Source organism: Eupeodes corollae, chromosome 1 (genome assembly GCF_945859685.1).
Source record: "Eupeodes corollae chromosome 1, idEupCoro1.1, whole genome shotgun sequence".
NCBI classification, from domain to species: Eukaryota; Metazoa; Arthropoda; class Insecta; order Diptera; family Syrphidae; genus Eupeodes; species Eupeodes corollae.
The window spans coordinates 198,602,747-198,626,469 of NC_079147.1; the positions used below are offsets into that span (position 1 = coordinate 198,602,747).

Consider the following 23,723-nt stretch of genomic DNA (forward strand, 5'->3'; position numbering starts at 1 on the left):
TGTCTTTGACGAGATACTAACATTTAAACTTCTTTGAATTACGTTATTTCCTAAGCTAATTCAATGATGGAATTTTTAAAAAATCTGTGGAATTTAAGGATCCTTATACGAGTACTCTTAAAACCCCTCACTGTAGTATTGTAAGGCCTTTGTTGGAATATGCTTGTATTCCATGGAACCTAACAACACAATGTAATATAAATAGAATAGAAAGTGTTCAAAGTAATTTTTTGATCTTTGCCTCAAAAAAATCTTCTTTAGTGTTAAAATAATCATTCGTATCACTCAAATGGCTTTTTTAACCTTCAAATTTGTTTCTAGAACTTCAAATTTATATTTTCGTTCATGTTGATTATTATTTCTTATTTATATATTTTACGATATATAAAAAAATAAATATGATTATGAATTTTTTTAATTTCTATTTACCATTGAAGTTTAAAAAAGTAAACCTTATTCGAAAGTAATTTTCGTTCGATTAAGTACTCTTTAAAACATTCCAAAGTTGAAAATACTTTATACTTCTATACTTTTAAGGGGATATTCTGGAGAGAATTTTCCCAAATTCAAATTATTTTCGGAGAAATAAGTATTTTGCTGAGCAGCCATCCAAATCGGTTGGGCTGCAACTAATCGAACAAAAGACATAATGGGGTACTTTAAACGCGTTTTTCTCAGAACTGTCTTTTTGAATCTGATACCCACGATTTCTCAGGTTCTGCCGAACCGATTTACTTGAAATTTTAAGAGAGTCTTCTTTAGGGACTTGTTTAGGGACTACGGCCATCCCCAAATTTTAATTTTTACTATTTTTAACAAATCGAAGAATGTTCAAAAAAGTGGTAACATTTTTTTTTTCTTTAGGCAGTCGCCATTTTGTAAAAAAAAATGTTTGTAACTTTTCTGTAGTTCCAGACATTGCGACATTATTGTAGATTAATATTCTTTTTTAGTTTGTGATTTCAGATTTCTAGGAGAGGTACAACTACGAATGCAATATCAATCGTACGAACATTTGAGAAAGAAATCACATAAGATCCATTCGAGACTCGTATAGATTCTACTTTAACTTTTATCGGTAGTATTCATACTTGGCTATTGTGTTTGTTATTCGTGTAAAATCCTACTATACTATTGATAGATTTTCAAACAAAACACGGGTATTGGTATTGATGTTTTGCTGAGAATAAGAAAAACCGTGAGTTTCTTCAATTTTTCTTGACATAACTATGATGGTTTTTTTTCACATCTGTGAAACGGTACTTAAATCAAGATGTCTGATTTTCGGCAATGCACTTGAGTTTTTAAAGTGAACTCACCAATTTATAGAGAGAAAATATCACTGTCAATGTTAGATGATGAGAGTGATGGTTAATTTTTATCCACGAGTATTGACACTAAAAGGCATTAATAATACTTGGCAATAATAATTGATCGTGTGTAGGGCCCTTAACTGATTAGTTTTTTTTCCAGTCTCGGCTTATTTCTAATCAGATAAAAAATAATAATTGATAAGAACAAATTACACTTTTCACCTTTTGTTTTTACTGTCGATTGAGAGTAAATTAATGAAGAATAAAATCAAATCATATTGAAATTTGTCATTAATTTTTTTGGATGATATTGTGCCCAAAACACATGTGTACACATTCATAAACGTCCTTATGAATGATGATGAACAGACATCAATTCCACCAACATCTCAAATTGTTTATTTTTTGGTGTGCTCAAGATAGTACAAGTAGTACAAATCATTCCACAAAACATTAGCTTTGGAAATTTTGTATATTTTAAACAAAAAACAGACTAGGGGTTGACAAGTTAAATACTTTATGAGAAAGCACTATTCAGTTCATAAATTACTCTTGGAGGATTATTCAATTTCTTGCAAAAATGTTCCTTTGAAAAAAAAAACATGTAGGTGGTGTAGGCAGAGATTGATTGACGTAATACGCACTATACACGACGAGATGGGTACTAAATTGAATTAACAACATGTTTTAATTTTGGATCCATTGAGGCCAAAATTAAACCAATTAGATCTTCCTAACCAATTTTTTCAAGAGTTTCAATACCAGGTTGTTATTCGAGGGTGTTTCTGTTTCCCTAGCATTTATATTCCAGTTTTCTAGTATCTTCACATAGACTTATTATAAATTAATGATAGAAAATCGTATCGTTTTGAGTTTAGTTTCATTCGGTTCAGAAAGAAAAGAAATTGAGATACTGTCTATTTTTTTTTAGAAAAGCATCAAAGCAGTTTGAACTTACTTATGCAAAATTTTTTTTCAAATGTAGGTACGCTTAGGACACTACCTCTACTCTTGCCTGAATTTGTTTTTGTTCAAATTATAACCATCGACACTTCGAATAAAAAAACATACAAATTACTTTGGATTATGAACTGTTGTTTATTTATAATTTTAGAAAACACAAATTCTATGGTTAGTTTGCCTTAATCGAAAACTCTCTTTTGTCGAAATATCAGTTCAGATTTTTAAGTCATAATTCTTAGTTTTACTACTCTTTGGCCACTATTTTTAACTTCTTGGTTTTCATTTTTTTTTTAAATATTTTCTTACAATAGCTCTTTAGGTTTAGTGGCTAAAACTGTCAAATTCTGTTAAGAGAAGACTACGATGTCAAAGGATTATAAAACTTTTACAAAATCAGCCACTTTTAAAATTGAGATGAAACCCTAAAATTCAAAATTCATGTCATTTGGTAAATTTGTCAAAATATATAAAAAACAAAAAATTATACGTCCATTGTCTTATGTTAAATATTATTTACTGTTATAATCCCAATGGTTTTCCAATCAATATTTTATTAAATATGAATCTAGAAAACCCTTGTAATCTAGAAATAACTTGTTTCAAACAAAAATTAAGTTAAATGAAGTCCCTACGAGAACTTGATTAAAAATATATTTAATCGCAAAACTTCCTAGAAAAATTGGTTTCACTAAAGTCCCCAATTCTTATTAGAAAGAAATCTTAAAACACAAATTTGTTTCAAAAAGTCTTGTACAGTATTTTCAATTACAAAAATAACAAACAAGTAACAATCTCCGTCTTAAAAAGTCTATTAAGAACTAAGCTAAAACATAATGTGGCATATTCATAGATGTTATGGTAAACTCTTGCTAAGTTGTTATTAAGCTAGTCCAGAGTTAAGGATATTTATAAATAAATTTAAAACTAAGTTTAGGGCTACAATTGTGGTTTAAGTATAAAAATACTAATTTAAGTTTTTAAGTAGATTATCACAGACAAATGGCATATTTGATTTTTGTTTGTGAATTGAAAAGCTGAAAAAGTAAATTATATCAAATAAATTTTACGTAAACTTGCTGTCCAGGAAAATGTCGATTGATATAGCAATTGAAGAAGATATTGAGAAGATGTGGATAGGAGTTTGAGTTATTTGGTGATCTGCAAAAAATATGCCACCAAGAAAAAGAAAAATATACAAAACACGGTTCAATCCATTTGAATTAATTTACAAGGATTTATACTAATAATATTGTTTGGATAAAAAAAAGTCACATTTATTTTATATTATTATTATTTTATACATACATACAATTTGAGGAATGAAAACACAAAGTAACAAGTTTGAAGATATAGCAGTATTTTTTGCTTTGACCTGTCATTTAAAGTATAATTGTAGTAGTTTTATTCTACTTAACCTGGGGTTTGACTAAACACAGCTAGAAAATTGACTATGAATAAGAGATGTGTTTATTTAACTAACAAGTCTTAAACTATAGATCAAGAAAACACGAATTTAGTAATTCTCTATAAATACGTCCCAATGTGTTTGCCTTATCCTTTTTTACTTTAACGGATAATACTATAAGGAAATAGTCACCTGCATTCCTCTACTACAATACTCGTGCTTATAAAAATGCAAAGTACAGATAATTGTTCTTTAGCCGTACTATGCGAATGTGGAATTTGATGCCATGCTCTATCTTTCTCTATTATTACAATGTTCAAGAATTCATAAGAAACCTCTTTTCTATCCTCCATTTTTCCATATCAGTAGTCGTGGCATGATGATTTATGCGTAGGACTGTCAAGCAAGAGGTATTGGGCTCAATTCCTACCTGTGCCACGTAAAGTTTCATTCAAAAGTACTGCAGCTTACGAGGAATTGACAAATCCTCCAAGAGTAATTCTTGTCATGATAAAAGCGATTTGGTATAAAACTGTAGGTCTCCTCCATTTCTGACAACGTTCTCTATGGACTGTCGCGCCAGCTAATTTATTTATTGATATTTTATCCCATCAGGCATTTTAAGGCCAATACAAAAATGTGTGCATATTAATGGGGTTTTAAATAAGTAAATTCAGATTTCATTCAAATGATATGATTTTTATTTCGTGGTGGATGGTGGATGAACGTATGCCCATGCTAACGAGCTGTCAAATTCTCAGCCAAACATTTTTAAAAACTGTATTAGTATAAGTGCTAAGAGGGGTTAATCTGCCAAAAAATCCAGATCTGCAAATTTAATCTTTAAACAAAAAATAAATCAATTTATTTATTTATGAAATGCAAAAAAATGATTTATTTTACCTATGGAAAACCCAATAAGAAAAACAATTATTCCGATTAGCACTATTAAATATAACTAACAACCAACTAATTTAATCCAAATAAATAAAATTTCACTCCCAAGTACCAAGTTTTCAAATTTTCAAGTGAAACTTGCAAAACAATGCAACTCTTTGCCTCCCTAATCATAAACCTAGATAACATATGTATGTATATTCCATGTATTATATCTCTTTTACTGGTTTCACTGGCATAACCTCGTTCACATCATTAAACATTTTATAGCAGCAAAACTTCTGCACCATTATAATAAAATCAATATTTGCACCCAAAATCTCAACATATACCAAGACCTACTAAATAATAATAAATCATTTCTAATCAGTTAAACATTTAACTTCAAATGACTTTCAAATTATAAAAATAAAACATGTTCTTCTTCAGTCAAGTTAAATCTCCTATATCTATCTTAATTATGTTTTTTCTTTTTCTTCTACCATAAAACATCGCAACCATCAAAATTAACACCGGAAATGGCTAATTAATATTCAAAATATACCTACATCTATAGTTTTGATCTGTGTGTTCATTTGTTTATTTTAAATTTCCATTCATAGTTCATTTAATTTTTTAATCAATTGATTTGTTGTCTGCATTTATTTGGCTAAAAATAGGGCTATTGACCCTGTTTTTATTTTTTAACTAAGTGACACCATCTCTTCATCTTTGTGCTTTTGGTATTAACAGAGAGCTTGATGATAATTTCGCAAGGAGTCTTGAGTCTTAAACATAAAAAAAAATCCAGCTCAGTTTTTGCATCTGTTTAAAGAAAAAAATCACATTCGTGGGAACTTTTTGTGAGATTGTGGGAACTGTTTGTTGTGTTGTTTTATTGAAAACATCCGGAATATAGGGCGTAATTTCCATCTCTCGTAATACAACAATCTTAAGCCTCTACTATACCTTAAGTCTTTTCAACAACTATAGTTGGTATAAAAGCTCTACGCTAGTGTTTAGGTACATATATTTATACAATGAAGAATATAAAAACAGCTATTTTTTAAGTAGTCACTAAATTTCCCACGAAATCTAATTATTATTAAAACTCTGAAAGATCTGATTTGGTTTGTATAGAAGAAAAATAAAAATGATATCCTCTCTAACATCACAGCATGCATGGCACCCACAAGTTAGAGGGTCTCCGTCTCCCTATTCCTATGTGCGTAGCTAGTGATGGTAGTGTTGAGTGTATAGCTTAATTATACAACCTCCTATATTTTGTATTGAGGCTGAGAACTTTTTTTAAGACAAGTCCATTGTTTTGTTGTTTTTGTAAATTACCTACTAGATAAAGGTACATTGTTAGATAAGTTTTAGAAAATATATATAAACTAACTCAAGTCTAAAGGAGAGGAAATTGCGTGAGAATATTTGAGGTTTATTTTTATCATTTTAGGTTGTAATATTTTCTTTTGTCACACATGATGTATTTCAATCTTGTTAAAATTCTTTTTTGTTGTTATTTTTAATTTCATAAAATAAATTTAAGCACACAAAAAATGTTACATTTCTAAACTTCCAGGATTGGATTTTAAAAAATGAGGTTCTTAACATCAGATTTGTTTAAATCACATTTTTTGATCTGTTTATTTTAAACATTTTTAAATTTGATTTATACATAGTTTTAAACTTCTAATTGAATTTCTTAACTTCTTCCCAAAGTGACAAATGTCAATTTAAACCATGCTTGATGGTTCTAGATCGATTTTTTTCATTCAAAGTTGAGGATTTTTTTTTAATGGGTTTTATTTTTGTTGTTTTATTAGTGGAAGTTCGTGTATGTGTTAACAAGTGCCGTAGAGCTGTCAAATTTCCATCAAATAATTTAAATAAATGCACAGAGGGTTAAATCTATCGAAAAATCCAGATCTGCATTTTTGATCTTAAATCAAAAGAAATTAATGTAATTCAAAAATAGGGAAATTTAAATCAAGTATATATTGATTTACTTTACCAATGGAAAACCCCGTAAGTAATTTATTTTTATTTGTTTGACGTTTTTTAACTCTAGTGGTAATCAACGTAATTATATTCCCAACTTCCCAAATATAATTTGAAGAGCAAACTTGGGAATTGGTATCGAAATATTGTTTTTTAGTTATATATTTACTTGGTTAAACTGTTTAACATGTAGGTACTCGTCCGAGGACGATTGAAAACTAAAAAAGGAGCAAAATCAGTTGTTTATTTTCTACGCAGTTGCTTCAAAACTAGTCTTTGGTCCTAGTCCTAGTCTAAACTGGATTTAAAAAGGTTCAAAAAATTGAATTAGATGTCAATCAAATCAAAACATTACATTACATTACATTTTTTAATTATGTTCATTTAATTAATAAACTCGAAGCCCTTGTTAAATTAGTTTTATTCAAGACGGTATTATATTGATACTATTTTTCAAAACAAATGAAGCTTGATACCCTCACTATAAATAAATAATAAAAACATTTGACTGATGATGTTATATTTAATAAATAATTAAATTAGGCAGCGAAACAGTAGGGCCTAGTGACTTATAACTCTCAACCATTCCTGTGTGCGAGTAATGTTGTCAGGAATGGAGGGGACCTACAGTTTAAAGAATTACTCTAAGTGAATTTGTCAATTCCTCGCCAGAGGCAGTAACTGCGAAAAAAACCTTACATGGTACAGGCAGCGACTGAATCCAAGACCTCTGGCTGTTATATTTAAAATGGTAAAATTCAACGCTTAAGGGGGTATTCTGGTCTAGAGACATGAATTTTAGGTAATTTTTGAAGTGCTGTAGAAAAAAGCAAGCAACAATTTTATAACCAATTTTTGTATACATTATTTATTCACATTAAAAGCATACAAAAAAAATACAAAAGTAAAAAAAGAATCAAAATTCCGTTAGCTTTCAGCTGACGGAGTGGTGCGTCTCAAAAATTTGGTGCGTGACCATACCCGCGAATTTAACTCTCCTAGAAATCTGAAATCAAAAACTTAAAAAGATTATAAATCTACAATAACGTCGCAATGTCTGGAACTACGGAAAAGTTACAAACATTTTTTTTTTTCAAAATGGCGGCTGTCTAAAGAAAAATACAAAAAATTTACCTTTTTTTTGAACATTCTTCGATTTGTTAAAAATAGTAAAAATTAAAATTTGGGGATGGCCGTAGTTCCGGACGTAGACAAATGCCTAAAGAAGACTCTCTTAAAATTTCATGTAAATCGGTTCAGCAGAACCTGAGAAATCGTGGGCATCAGATTCAAAAAGACAGTTCTGAGAAAAACGCGTTTAAAGTACCCCATTATGTCTTTTGTTCTATTAGTTGCAGCCCAACCGATTTGGATGGCTGCTCAGCAAAATACTTATTTCTCCGAAAATAATTTGAATTTGGGAAATAAATATAAACATATTCTTAAATAGTTAAACTATGAAAATATGAAAGGAAAAAAAATCTTTTTTTTTAATTTCTAGACCAGAATACCCCCTTAAATAAAGTAACTTATCTTTTGCTCTACTGAAGTGAAAATAGCTGTAGAAACAAACAAAAAGTAAGTTTTTGCAATAAAGACGCAGTAAAATATTGTAAATATTGTGAAAACTATACATTTTTAATTGTTAACTATAAGAAAAAAATATAAGTAAATACACATAAAAGTAAAGTAAAAAAAATTGTAATCAAGTTTCAAGTTGATAAATTGTAAAAAAGCGTTTAAAGCGATTTTTTTCACTTCTTTGCTTAACTTGAGGCAAACTTTCAAATTGATCAACTTGACAGTTTTTTTAAACTCCAGGGTTAAAACATGAGTTCAAATTTCGGTGTATTCACTAATTTGTTTGTTAACTCCACTGTTAAAAATCTGAACTTACTTTTGAACTTAAAAATATCCCTAGGATATTTTTAAAAATAAGACAAGAACACTGTCAGTTTATTTGTGTTAATATAAGGGTTAGGTATATATAAAGTGAAGTTATGGTGTTCAAAAAGTAACGGGGTTAAATTTTATCGAATGAAGGATTGTAGACAGTATGCAGTTCAACTACGCTCAAGACGTTATATAGACTAATTCAAAATTGAAGTTTCTAGAGTCAGTTTCAAAGAAGCCATATGTACGAGGTGATGGTATCGTCATCGTTACCATTGTCGATACTGACATACCTATTTTAAAGGTGGCACACATTGCTAAATTATTTTAGAATACACCATTTCATGCAATTAGTGCAACTTGGAAAAGATGTTATTCTAACAAAAGTATAGCACATAGCAGCAAGTTCAAGATATTTTAAACGGTATCTAAATCTGTCATGGGGAACGAAACAAAATTAAACAGTTGAGAAACTTCTCCGATACTATATTAAGCGAATTTTTAGACTGCCATCAAATACATCCGACTATGTTATTATGCTGGAATCAGGATTGTCACCTATGTTCATACGAACCCAAAAAATGCAAGTCGATTACATCTTGACAGTTATAAAGATGAGCAATAATAAGATTCCAAAGATAGTAGCGCTTCAAGCAATACGAACCAAAACAAGTTGGTACGCTGATTGGATAAATTTGGCAAGAGAATGTGGAATGGAACTTAAAATTTTGTGTAATAACCAGGATGATTTAAAAGCTTCTTTATACCAGCTCATTGAATGACGCCACAGGATCTATATACAGGCAGCTTTACTGTCAACTAAATCACAACTTGTAAGGAAGGAATTATTTTAGGGACGATAATAGCATTGCCGACATTTCAATTATGGTTAAATTGAGAGGTGAAGTTATGCCTCATAGAGAAGACTTACCAATTATATGCTAAGTGTGCAATTTACGGAAAAGGGAGGATGTTTTGCACTTCAATTCAATTCAAATTTCAATGTATTTCGGGAGCTATGAGTTTATCAACTCTAAAGTTGGAAATTGCCAGTTAGAAACGTCAAATTTAAATCAATAAAAACAAAATTACGAGTTGATAATAAAAATACTTGAGTTTTGTTGAACTTTTGCTGAACAAAATCAACCTTAGTCTTTAGATTTACCATTGGCAAATTTGGATTCCAAGCAAGATTGAAAATAGATTTTTTCTATCACTAAGTTAAGTAGATGATCTTTCTTATCGGTATAGCTATCAAAATTTCCATTCTAATTTCTTTTAGTTGATGCTCTATGATGTTTGAGTTTGAGGATTTCTAGCTTTAACATTAAAAATGCTTCTGTACATTTATAAAATATTTTTAGCATAGAATGCATTTTGGGCGCGAGTTCGATAGCTTATTCTACAAAGTTTAATGACGGATTTGTATAGGAAAGTTAAAAACAAGCATTTTTTACTATAGGAAAGGGGTTATCTCCCCCCGTTTAGTCAGAATGGGAAATTTAAATAAATGATTAATTAAAATGGAAAAAATAGTTAAAAAATAACGGTATTACTTACAACTAAGATTTATGCATTTTTTAAAGCCAACACTTTTGTCTATTAAGTTTTTTTTTTAAATCAATTCAAAACAATGCATATTTGGTTTAAACTCAAAATTCAGACAGACAAAAGTTAAAAAAGTAGAATGTTGGTTTAAAAAAAAGTATAATACTTAATTGTAAGTATAACCGTTATTTTTTAACTATTTTTTCCATTTTAAGTAGCATTTTTTTTTTTAAATTGCCCCTTTCGCCTAAACGGAGGTAGATATAATCCGAACAAGCATATTTTACTCTCCCATAGTAAAAACTGCTTGTTTTTAACTGTTCTTAAAAAAATCTGTTTTAATATCTTGTCGCCTGAGTTATTGTACTCTTGCCGCATTTTGGGATACCTACATAGTGCTCAAAACTGACTTTAAACGTCAGTAAAACTCTCACTACTTAGTACTTTCCACTATATTTTCTATTAATAAGTCCGGAATGTTTACCCATTCCGTCTTAATCCAATCAAAGATCGCATAAATAATCTAATAACTGTGATCTTTGCAATATTTTAGGCGAAAGACTACATTTTTGGTTAAAATTGCTGGCATTTTAAGTTTAACGCTGATATCATAGGCCGTTACTCCCAACTGCTTGGTTAAGATTTCTTTACATCAGGCGCGATTACATTGCGTTCTTTTTTTTTATCATTTCAACAATTTGATTTTCTAAAATATCAGATAATTTTCTTCATTTTACTAAAAGAATGCATGTTGCAGAAAATGTATAAGAAACAACCTCCTAATCCTAACCACTCTCGCCACTGTAGGTAACTTTTATAAACCAACAAAACTAAAAACCACATCAGTCAAACTGACAGATACAAATTGTATTTTCCTTAGTGCAACGAGGAGTAAATATTTACATATATTAAAAATTTAAATCTGCAAGTTTGATTTGAAACCTTAAAATTATTTAAATAATATTTATAACACTATATAAATGCAATTTTACTTCTATTATTACTTCAGTCTTTATTTTACAAGAAAAAAAATAAATTTCCCTCAAATTATTAAATAACTTCCCCGAATAATCCAGTTTGGCATCACCGGGAGAAGTAAACAAATTAACGGGGACATCATTTTTATTTGAGCTTTATTTTAAACAGAAAAACTTTATAATTTTTTAAAAATACAAATAGAAGTGTTTACCCAATATAGAAATAAATATTCATATGCATAGAAGGCTACTGAATGAAACAATACGTGTGTAAGAAGTCGTGATTTGCTAAACTGAAATTGAGCCGCGTTTTTATGTTCCTGCATTTAGTTTTGTGTTTAAATATGAAATCGAGGAAAAATCAAGCAATTTCAGTTATTGGACTCTAAAAATGTGAGTAAATGAAATATTAATGTTTATTTTTGTAGGTGGCGAAATTGTTCTCTTTATTTGTGTTATTTAAAATATATTTAAAGGTTTATTTTGTTATTTTCTCCAATGAAACAATCTAAACTGTCCTTGAATACATAGCTACTTCTTTCAATATTTTTAACCTCAATCCATTACCATAAAAAGTTTAATAAACAATTCAGTCAACACGTTTGCCTTCACATTACCTATTTGCAGCTATTTTCTCTTATTTGATTCAGGATTGCAAATATTCTCAAAATTGAACGGCGTTAGCTTAACGATCTGGTCATTTGTGAGCTATCTCTCCTTTAAAAGTCTTTTAGTTCTTCCGACTGTGACTACCTAGTACCTACCTACTTAAAAGCAATTATTTTTGTAAAAAAAATGCCTTTTCAAGACTTTTCAAATTCCTTGTTGAGCACAGAATAATTTGTCAACAGTTAATTTAGAATAACTAAACTGGCATTAACACCAAACCGATGCCAGTTGAAAATGTTTGAAATAGGCAATCGAACATTAAGTCATACTAATTTTTTGTCAGCATATACCTTCTACTAACTGCTTCAAAGATTGAAGTTCATCATTGGTTTTGATTGAAATCTCAAATCCCATGTCCATTAAATTTTTTTCTAATAAAAATTTTGTGTCCCAACATCAGGTTACTTTAAAATATTAAAAATTATTTGTGTACAGGGTCAAAATCTCATTAAATCAGCCGTCACTTAAAAACCCTTAGAATGCAGTACCGACAAGTTTCATATTCTGTAAGACCATTATCTTACAACCACTCTAATGCAGAAACAATCTTTAAGTATTCTTACTTATGCAATATATGTGCAATGTGCATTGAGAAAAACGTCCGACCAAGCACCTCATTCATGTATCGTACCAAAAAAATATAGAAGGTATTTCCATAAAATGATTAAACATAAATATACAATTTTAAACAAATATTCATCTAACCGATGATACCTATGACTTGCAGTGTTTGAATTTGCCAGCCAAGAATCTATTACCCAATAGCAACAATATGAGTTAGGTTCAGACAACATAAGGGACTTTATTTACTGTCAAGTTAGCTCTGTTTTCTAGACGAATATATTAAACCTTAAGATTGTTTTTTGTAGTCAGAATTGAAAAGCGTGCCTGAGAGGACTTGTAACAAGAATTGTTGAAATTCCTAAGATGTCTAACTGAAATGTTTGCATCTCTCGAGCACCGTCGTAAGGTTTATGTATCTCATTATTTTATCTCTACTTCCATAAGCAATGCTCTAATGAAATAGCCAGTTGCATTCCTACCCTCAAACAATCCAACCGTAATACTCGTTCCTTTAGGAATGCCCATCAGTTTACCCTTGAGCCCAATTTCTGTCGTACTGTAAAGTATAGATATTCTTTTTTTAGTCGCACTACACGAATGTGGAATGCTTTACCAGGCGCAATATGTCCCACTCATTACAATGTGCAGACATTCAAAACCAATGTGCATCTGTATCTCCTTTCAAATCCTTTCCTGCCTTCCTAATTACTCGCACTGTGTATATAAAGGGTATTCATATCCCCTTGAGCGGGTACAATATAAAAAAAAAGTTAAGGGAAGCATAGTCAAAAATATCAGTAGAAACAGTGCGTTGCATTATAGGGTGATTGATTGTCACAAAGTTGGTTAGGGTTGGCTTTAGAGCTTTGGTCTGCCGTTTAGACTGAAACTAAACTAAAATTATGGTGCAATAAATTAAACAACAATGAATACAACAAATTATATAGTTTATATTTGTAACAGAACTTATTACACGACTAGGTATTTGTTCCAAAAAACAAACAAAAATTGTATTCACCGATTTATAAAATTAAGCTTTTAGTTAAATGAAAAAAATGTAACACAAGTTCACTTGACTTTAAAGTAAGGGAGATTTTACTTGACTAACTTTCCATTCGATTTTTCATTGAAGTTGCCTTAATTGGAAGGCAATGGGCAGGTTCTGACCACATAAATGAGACTTCATTTGCAGTCAAATTTGAACTTAAATTTTGTCCAAGGCAACTGGTTAGTTTTTAAAGTGTCATAAACTTCAAACTCGGAACTTTACTTCATTAACCTATACTTTCAGTTGATCTTGAAAAAATTACCAAAAACATTATTTTCTACTAAACGCTATTCAGTCAAGCTACACTTCCATGTGGACCTCAATTTTGTATTTAAAAAAAAATACTCCAATTTGACAATTGACTCTTGCAAAAAATAAATAAATAACAAAATAATAAAGTTCAGCTTTCAGTTGAATGGAAAATATGATCAACTGTCATTTTGACATAACTATACTTGACTTGATAGTTAGGGACACTTACTTACTTTCCAGTCAACTTACCAATAAAGTTGCCTTAATTGGAAGGCAATTTTTTGAAAGCTGGCCAATCACATTCTAGAAACTTGCCTTTCTTTCAAGTCCCTTGCGTCGTATGAACCTGCCCAATGGTGTTAATACTTTTACTTAATCTGTCAAGCATACAATGTGCTTACGTTTTTGTTTCAAACATTAATTAAAATTTGTAAGTTTCCAAGACTTACCCTTATGTTACTAGGCAGAATACTCACATTGCAAATATAATCTTTCGATCGTTCTAACGTCCTTTAAAATGATTCATATACTCACCACACATGTACATATGTATGTTCGTGAATGCAAAACAAAAAATCTGAATACTTTTTTTACAAAATAATTTATTTTATAAGATTCTCTTAGTTATAAGTTTCTTTGTTCATTGTTTTTGTTTCAGTAATACGCAATTTTTGAAGAAACATATCAGATTTTCTTGTATAAAACTATATATACAGTTATTTCGTTTTTGTTTATGTCGTTTTAACATTTTAATGTCATTTATCATTTTATTTAATTTTTAAATCACTTAGGCTAAGTATGAAGTTCTTTTGTCTTATTTTTGTTATTTTATTTTGTAAAAAATATGTTTTTCTTGTATGTTTTATATGCAAAATAGATTTCTATTTTTGTTATAGTTTGTATAATAATTTATATCAAAAAGAAAGTTTTTTTTTCAATATTAAACAAAAATACATACATTACATATATAGTATCATTTTTTAAGCAGATATATAGAAGGTACCTTAATACTAAAAAGATAGAGTTTAGGTCAAAAAGTGACAATGGAATAGAGAAAATAAAACGTTGTTTGTTTTCCTGAATTTGAAAAACAAAAATCAATCGGTAAAACATTCAGTGGTGCTTTTTTCTTTGGAACCAAACAAACATTTTCAGGAAAATTGGCTACATAATAAATAGTATAAAAAGTTTTTCTTGTTTTTAAAAAAAGTAAACGAAAAAGAGAGAAAAAAAATAGAAAACTATAAAATACAATTTTCAGTTAGGAAAATCAAATTCGAGATTAGAGAAAATGCCAAAGCAATACAAGCATGTTTTAATTGCTGAATAATACCTCAAGGAAGCCCACCATGTGTATTCCATTGGACATCGGATATAGAAGGCAGCGATTGGTGTTGTTGCTGCTGCTGTTGTTGCGTTTGTTGTTGATGGTGATTATTCATCGAAGCGTTGTTGTTGCTCATTGTACTGATGTTATTGTTATTGTGTCTCGTACGCATAACATCTTCGGCCTGATTGCAATGAGGACGTGGCCCAGGCTCTGGAGTGTAAGTAAATGTTAGTCCAGTGGCATAGATGATGCCATCGTTTCGAACTAGCGAGATAGGCACTTGCGTTGGCTGGCGAACCTATTTTATAAATTAAATGAAAAAGGAAGAAAATTCAACAAAATATATATTAGAAAATTGTTTGTTGTAAATGAGAAATGTAGATTTTTCTGAAAAAGAAACTTACCCAGAGCCATTCGCCTCTAAATTGTGAAATCTCTGGAACAACACACAACAGTGTCTCTGTACATCGATACATTGTTTCCGCTTCAACATCTCCAAACCACACTTGCAAATGTGGAGTAAAATTATCACCACTTAACTCTAACATTGCAACATCACCGCCTCCATTTAGATTGAGAGAGTTGACAATTGGCACCGGCGTCACAGGTGAACTTTTTATTAGAAAAAGATAAAAGACGTTTTTGGGATTTTCTTAAGATTCAAAAAATAAAAAACTTACGAAACAGGTCCCATTCCCTCATAGAATTGATATTCAGCTTTATCAGTCGAAATGATTGTCCAACACGCACCATCATTTATCATTTCCTTGTTTGGTTCTTTGGGACAAGGCGTCGCTTGGAATTGTATGATTTTCTCCTGAGACAAACACAGGTACATGCGATCAGTGTCCTTCATATAGAATGCACATTTGTGTAGCTGCGATACTGGATCATCGGCTTCTAGTAGCGCCATTTGTTTGTCCACTTTGCGAATGATCAAACGTGGCAAAGCCATACCGGTAACTGAGCACACTAGCTTAACAGTGGCACCATAATGCACATAACCATCACGAACCTAAATACAAATTTTATAACAATTACCATACAAACAAAAATTCAGCAGTTAGATCATACCTGAAATTCTTCAGATTCACTCTCATTATCATCTAAGAGATGTATCGTAAATGCTCCCCATTGAGTCGAACTCGCATGGAAATGACCATTTTCGACATGCAGATATCTCGTGGACACCGTTTGCGATCGGAGACGATTGAATAGCGCCACATTTGTCCCACTGGCTATGCAGAGGTCAGCATTTTTAAGAGATTGTTTCTTTTTGGACGGTTTCGATATGACTTTGATGCGTTTGGAATTGAAGACTCCAATGTCGTGGCCATTGCCATAGAACATCTTTACCGAGAGCATAAAATGTTTTCGTTTATCTGAATCAGAAATGAAGAGCGTTTTCGCTGCGCAATACTGCTTTCCATTTAAATCCAATTGCTGCATATCCTGATCTGAATTGCCAATACCAATGAATGCACACAATTGGGCACCTTGTTCAACTTCACCTTTTTGCAGCATCTCTTCGTAGCGCCGTCGCCAGCCACTTCCGAAGAGATAAATGCACGGGGGAGGACAGAAGAAACGTTTTTCATTGCCATAGGATTTTTGTGCAACCTGAAAAAAGGAACAAGTCAAAATTTGTCACGGTTATTATTTTTTTTTTGAGTGTGAAGTGACACATTTCTAACACTCTCTATCGTCGATCGTCAAGGTATCGTCATTTGAACTTCATTTTATCTTTTTTTTGTTATGTTGTCTTTTTGATTAATAAAAACTTTACAATTGCAGACAATTTTAGAGTGCGACCAAGTGTGAAGGTTGTTAAAGTGTGTAGCATTTGAATTTGAATTAAATTTTACAAATGCAGCAACACCATTACTCCACTATATATTGTACAACAATAACAACAACAGCAACGACAAAATGTGTTCAAAACAACCACAAAAAATATTCAGGGGACGCAATTAAATTGCAATTCCAGGCAATAATTTCAGTGTCGTTCGGCAACATTAATAGATTTTCTGTGGGCGAATGTCGAAACTATGTAAGAATCTAAGGAACATGTACCTACATTACATACCAGTAACGAGTAACCAGAGCAACGAAGGTTGATGGTGCTATTAAAATAAGCCCAGGGTAAGCGGTTTTGGTGGTCAAGTTAATAATTGTTTTGGTCGATTTGAGGATTGATCGAGGTTGTTATAGAAATAATAATAAAAAATGGTTAAATTATTTTAAGTGATTGGTTTTTGAATAGAATTGAAAACTATGGGAAATGCAAGGTAGATTTTTTTCTTGGAAATCGATTAGAGCTAAGAATTAATTTGTCCCCTAATTGAATAGGTAAACCAATAGATTCTCTCAAAGCTTTCTTTGTGCATGCTTCTTAGGTTTTGAAGATCTGAAAAATCAATTGATTCTTTGAGATGTGGTTAACAATTTCAAGCCTAGGTGATTATTAAATAAATTGATACCTATTTGTTCCTAGTTTTATAATGAAAGTTGAAATCTTTGTCTGTGTGCTTCTGTTTTTTGTGCGACAAATAAATTAGTGAACAAAAAAAAAAATGGAAAAGTAAAACAACAGTCTTAGCTTATTTCATTATAAGTGTGACAAATTATTCCTTTAAAATTGTTGTTATATTAAAATACAAGTCTCTATTCTATAATCCTGACTTTCAATTTTAGCTCGAACAGTTAAAGCGTTAAGATTATTTAAATTAGTGAGAAAGTTAATGCAGATTAAGTTATTTAAATCACAATTATTTGTTCTGTTTTCCTATATTCTGCATTCATTTAAAAGAATTTATTTTGTATTAGAAATAGAATTGTGTAAGGTGAAATTGTTTGTCTCAGACATCTGAGAAAAATCTTAGTGCTAGGACGAAATCGTTACATTTTGAGTTACGGAGTGATTAATCAGTAAAGGCCGAAATTTCTGTGGATCCATTGCCGAGAAGGATTGATTATGTTATATCCTTAAGGTCTTGAGATACAAAAATAAATAAAAAAAATTGTCTCAATAAATAAAAAAATTTGTTTCAGTATAATACTTAAAAAAAATACAAAAAAGTTCGCCAAAATTTCCGAAAGTTAAGAATTTTAATATTAAACCTTGAGGAAACAGACAGACAACATGGTTTGAAAGGAAGTCTAATGCGAAAAAAAAACCTGTTATAAGGCCACTTGAACCGATTAATACGGCTCTAGCGAAAGAATTTCATTCAGAAGAACTTGACTTCTGAGAAAACCTAACGAAAAATACAATCTTACATGAAGTCCGGTCGGTGGTATGGAGCATAATGTCAACATTGAGATCCAATAATCAACTTTTCTTTCTATCAAAACTGCGAACCAAAGCAACTGGAATGCGGCTTCTTTATAATATTCGGATCATTTTGCAATCACCCCCACAATCACCTTATATTGACCCGATAGAAAACTTTACTGGACCGCAGTTAGTTAGTGTGTAGGACTGTCATGCCAGAGGTCTTGGGTTCGATCCTAGCCTGTGCCATCTAAAGTTTTTTTGTACAGCATCTTGGAATTGAAAAATCCTCCAAGAGTAATTCTTGTCAAGAAAAGCGCTTTTTTAAATTAGCCATTCGGATTCGGCTTTAAACTGTAGGTCCCCTCCATCCCTGACAACATTATTCGCTCACAAGGTTCTCAACGGACTGTTGTGTCACCTAATATATTTATTAATATGAAATTGACTCAGTGTTTTTTTTTAAATATTGTGTGGCACTAAAGGGGTTATGAATACCCTTATAATGATTAAACAAAGTGCGAGCAATTAGGAAAGTAGGATGGAATTAGAAAGGAGAAACCGATTCACATTGGTTTTGAATGTCTGCAAATTGTAATGAATGGGAAATATTGAGTCAGGTAAATCATTCCACATTCTTGTAGTGCGGCTTATGAAAGAATCTCTGTACTTAACAGTACGTCCGAAATTGGGCTCGAGGGTAAGTTGATGGGCATTCCCAGCAATACGGGTATTAGTGTTGAATTGTTTAAGGGGAGGATTGCAACTGGCTATTTCGCTAGAGCTTTGTTTATAAAAAAACGATAAAACAATGACAGGCATGAAATCTTGCGGCGGTGTTCAAGAAAGGCAAAATTCTACACGGTTTTTGATTCCTCATTGGACAATGCTGTCAAGATCAGAATTTAATGAGCTTATTACACGCTGCCATTGGTAGTCCACATTTGAAAAACAAGGATGATAATCTAAAAACGAATATGAAAAGCAGAGGGTTCTGTCATCAGCGAAACAATGTAGTGGGTTAGAAGTTTTAGACAAACGATCGTTTATGAATATAAGGAAGAGAGTCGGAGACAAAACGGAGCCCTGGGGCACACCAGCGTTTATTTTGTGGATATCAGATTTGAACCCGTCCAATACTACCTGAATTGAACGGTCCGAAAGGTAATTTCTAACTTAACAAAGAAGTTATTCGTCAGTACCAAAAGCACGCATTTTCGATAAGTGAGCTTGATGCCAAACTCTATTAAATGCCTTTGAAATATCAAGTGCAATAATTTTACTTTCTCCAAAACGATGTAACGATTTGTTCCCACTGTTCGCTGAGATAAACCATAAGATTACCAGTGGACCTATTTCAACGAAAGCCATACTGCCGGCCATTAAAAAGCTTTCGTTCTTCAAGATATTTCTTAAGCTGAAAATTGATCAGCGTTTCCATGACCATGGAGAGAAGGGACGTAATTGCAATTGGACCATAGTTAGAGGGGGAGGAGGATTCGCCTTTCTTAGGGACAGGCTGGAAAAGCATACGCAGTGGTTTTGCCAGCGTTAAAGAACACCTCTTCAGAAGAATAGTGTTGATACTATCCGGGTCAGCTGATTTGTAAATGTTAAGAAATTTCGAAATTTCAGTACTCTAACAACTGACGAGTGCGAAAGAACATTTGTCCCATAGAATAGTTTACGCTTTCAAGTACAGGGAGAGTCTTGTCACTCATTGGCAGCATCGAATTCACAGCAAACTATGCTGCAAGCAAATTGGTTTTATCAATCGAGCTAACATAAGGAGTGTCATGACAAATGACCAGAGATTTGTACTACCTTTGGGACTTTGTAGTATTTTTTGACATAATTTCTGGTCAACCAAAAATTTAATGCGTTGAATATGTCCGTTACAAGTCTTTCTAGCTTGCTTGAACTTATTCCGGTTTTCCTTCGGTTGGGTTGGCTTTATAGTTCCATGAGTTTTTAGGTTTGATAGATTGTTCCCTATTCGGGATAAAATTTCTCATTATTTTAGTTTTCTTCACTTTGCATTTTTAAACTAAATGTTTGTTACCAACTATGAAAATTAAAAAAAAAATATAATTATGTTTATTTTTTGTTCAGCCATTTAGGAAGAAATTAAGATTTAAACTTTTAATTTTTACAGGGTAAATTTTTGTTCGCTTTTATGAAAATCATATATTAAAGAAATCTGATATATTATTTACAGAATTTTAAAAACATAAAGGCTCTCAAGGTCTATCTAAACACCATTAATAAACATTTTCGCTGCATACAATTGAGCTAATTTGAGTTTTTTTTTTAAACCTCAAAAAATTTATTTGATATTAAGACTTCTAGCGAAATAGAGCTGAATCAGAATTTTTAGATATTGTTCTTTGATTGAACAAAACCTTTCTCCCCTACTCTGAACTTCGTTCTAAAAGTTTCGAAACTAATTTTGAAAAGATTTCGATATTTTAAAGAAAGCAATAAACTCTTTTTTGATCTTATAAATCAATTTGGAAATAATCAAGGGTAATTCTAAGATTTCTTTTAGTTGTCGAAACAAAAAGTGTCTAGAAAATATTCGATTTTAATTATTTTTTTTATATCTGAACATTTTTTAAATAAATAGCTTATTTTGTTTTTAGTATATGTAGTACATTTACTATGTCAACACCAAATTGTAAGATTTTCTTTTTTTTAGCTGGCCATGAAAGAACTATTCGACTTCGAGTCATTTTGCTTTGACGACATTCTTATTCTCTAGAATCTCGGTCGAACCTATTTTCTTCACAAGCTTAGATATCCACATCACTAAGTCAAGTGCTATCTGCATTTAAACAAATATTTTTTGCTTATAAGTTCTTTAAATTATTTAAGTTTAGTGTAGACGAAAAATGGAATTTTAAGATCCAAAACGAGATGAATTAAGCCAAACTATTCCATCTACCTAAAAACGCAATTTAAAGTATTTCAAACGTTGCTTTGAGGTATCGTCTGCTCAAAATCCTTCTGAAATACATTCAACTTTTGTCTACGAAAAATCCATGGGTTCCATTAGAATATCAAAAATGTCTTATGAATAGCTTTAATAGTATCTGTTTTTTGCTGCAACATTATTTATTTAATATCAACATTCTTATTTTCTAGAATCACGGTCGAACCAATTTACTGCAAAAACTTGGATACCCATAGACTCAGTCAATCAAGCCTGGTTAGTCTTTTTTGTTTTCTGCACTTTAAAATTTTTGTTTACTTTATTAAACTCTAAAAATTATTGTAATTATGTATCAGTGGTGAAATGGGATTTCTCGATCCAAATCAGGCTGAATTCAAAACGTCTCCTATTACTAAAAATTAAAAGACGCCTTTTATTGGTTGTCCGAAATCCTTCCGAGATACACGCAATTTTTGTTTATACAAAAACCAAGGGTTTAATTTGAATATCAAATACAGAAGGATTCTGGATAGCTTAACTAGTTTAACTTTAATGACGCATGGCTTTTGGCAAACCCAGGTCTTAATCAGGTATTAAAAGCAATTGCTCTCATCAAATATCAAATGAACCTATTATGTATATCCTACATAATATGTTCGTACATGATGACTCTCAATCTTGAAGGATTTCTGTTTTATTTGGTTTTGAGTCCTGGAGAAAGGAATTTCAGTTTATTTTTACCGGAATTAAGCTAAGAAATACCTATCTTCATCAAGAAATGAAATTGATTGTGAGGATAAGGGCTATTAAATTTAAAAAAAACACCAAAGAATTATTTGCTACTGGTGATACAAAATAAAACAACATTCTTTCACCTCTAATAACCACAAGAAAATATGTTTTTTCACATAACTAAACAATTGCAATGAGGCCAAATTCCAAACACCTAGCAAGTGCAATTCCAACTTAATTTGTCCGGCTGATTTCAGATAGAACAATGCGTTTGCATGAAGTAGGATCAAGGTTAAAATTCCGCAAGCTACTAACACCTCTATGTACAAACATACATCGTTAATTACTTTAGTCTAAAACTAGACGTATTCACTTATGAAATACAATTTCCCTCGACGACGACCCTAGTTAAAAAATGTTTCGGAATTTGATTTATCGACAAAATATCTTACCTTGGCGTGCAATATAACAATCACCATGTCATTTCGCTCCCGCATATAGCGTTCCATTGCATCGCGCGTCAACTTCTTGTCCTCGATGTGTGGCCGATAAATTGAATTCGGCACCACAGATCCACTGGGCAGAAGGCCGGCACCTCCATTGCCTCCACCGGCCATCCTGGCTGCCGGCATAAGACCCATATGATGTTGTGGTGGACTTGGCGGTAGCAAAGCATTACCACCATGATGTTGTGGCGGACTTGGGGGTGTTTGTGCGTAGCCACCACCGCCACCGCCTCCGCCTAAACCAAAATGAGGCATGCCACTGGCGTCGGAGTAATTATCTGATCCCAGACTCTTCATTTAATCCACATTGTCCACGACCAAAACAAAATTAAATTTTAAATAAAATTCGACCAACAAACAAACAGACGAAGACGATAAACAATTATTATTGAACGAAAAACACCAAATAGATTGTTTATTCAGCATTTATGTGTTTTTATTTTTGTGTTATCACAGAATTTTATTCAGCAAATCATTAAAAGAAACATACAAAAATTAAAGTGAGAATCTTTGGCACACAAATTAAAGAAAATTAAATTTTCTTTATTTTAATTAAACACAAAAACTCAAAGAAAACAAATTAAGAAACCATTGAACAAATTTGTTTCTTATTTTTTTGTAATATTTTTATTCAAAATAGCGAATCCTTTTTTGAACGCGAAGCGACTTTAGAAATGACAGCTGCTGTCATTCGTTTCGTATTGTAATACAAAACAACACCAACAAAAATTAAAAAAAGACAGCAGCAGGAATCAGAACCAGCAGGAGAGAGCACACTAAACTGCGTCACTTTTTGTATGAGGAAAGAAGCAGCAGCACACTGCACCACACCACCGCACAGACCGACAGAAGAGACGATTTTAAGATTGTTTTTTCTTTATTAAAATTGTATCCTTTATAGTTGGGAAATTAATTAAATTATTATTGAATCCTTTTGTCTTAGTTAAATTTTGAGTTCAAAATGAAACAAATCTCGGTGCACTTCTATCCACAAAATTAGATAAAGCTCAATGGGGGAAACGTAAACACGAACTGAACAACTTCCCACAAAACAAACTAGTTTTATCGTGGGGTAGGCATGGTTGCCATTATCACTTTTTGTAATATTGTCTCTGGGTTTTCCTTTTTCGTTCACTTCTGTCAAATCCAAAAATGAAGTAAATGTCATGTCTGAATACACTTTGATCTTGATAGCTGTCAGCTTGGAGTTTCTTAAGGATGTTCACGTAAGGCGTTTTTATTTTCAATCTCAGAGCAAAGCACTGAGCAAAGAATGAACTGTCAACAGTTTAAGCGTTTTTCACCTGTCTCTTTCATAGAACACGAAAATAGTGAAGTAAGCCACACTCAGACTCTTAATCCATTTGTATTTTGTTCAGAGAGCCCGCCCGACCCTAAATGTGATTGAAAAATGAAACACAATCCAAGCCCTCT

The 23,723-nt window shown here is 31.6% G+C and overlaps 1 protein-coding gene across 1 annotated transcript; it reads right to left on the reverse strand.

Moving 5' to 3' along the window:
* Positions 1-14,097: 14,097 nt before the first annotated feature.
* On the reverse strand, positions 14,098-23,327 carry LOC129939098 (suppressor of hairless protein). The gene is made up of 5 exons (XM_056046971.1): positions 22,236-23,327; positions 15,920-16,465; positions 15,526-15,860; positions 15,250-15,457; positions 14,098-15,143 (listed from the first exon to the last, which is right to left on the reverse strand). The coding sequence occupies exons 1-5, from the start codon at positions 22,584-22,586 to the stop codon at positions 14,850-14,852; spliced, it is 1,734 nt and encodes a 577-aa protein (XP_055902946.1). The 5' UTR covers positions 22,587-23,327; the 3' UTR covers positions 14,098-14,849.
* Positions 23,328-23,723: the final 396 nt, after the last annotated feature.

Excerpts from the sequence above, each read along its gene's own strand:
- LOC129939098 (XM_056046971.1), bottom strand. The coding sequence starts at position 22,586 with ATGAAGAGTCTGGGATCAGATAATTACTCCGACGCCAGTGGCATGCCT. Across the intron at positions 15,861-15,919 it reads GTGAATCTGAAGAATTTCAG|GTTCGTGATGGTTATGTGCA; the intron begins GTATGATCTAAC and ends ATTTGTATTTAG. Across the intron at positions 15,458-15,525 it reads GAGGGAATGGGACCTGTTTC|TTCACCTGTGACGCCGGTGC; the intron begins GTAAGTTTTTTA and ends TCTAATAAAAAG.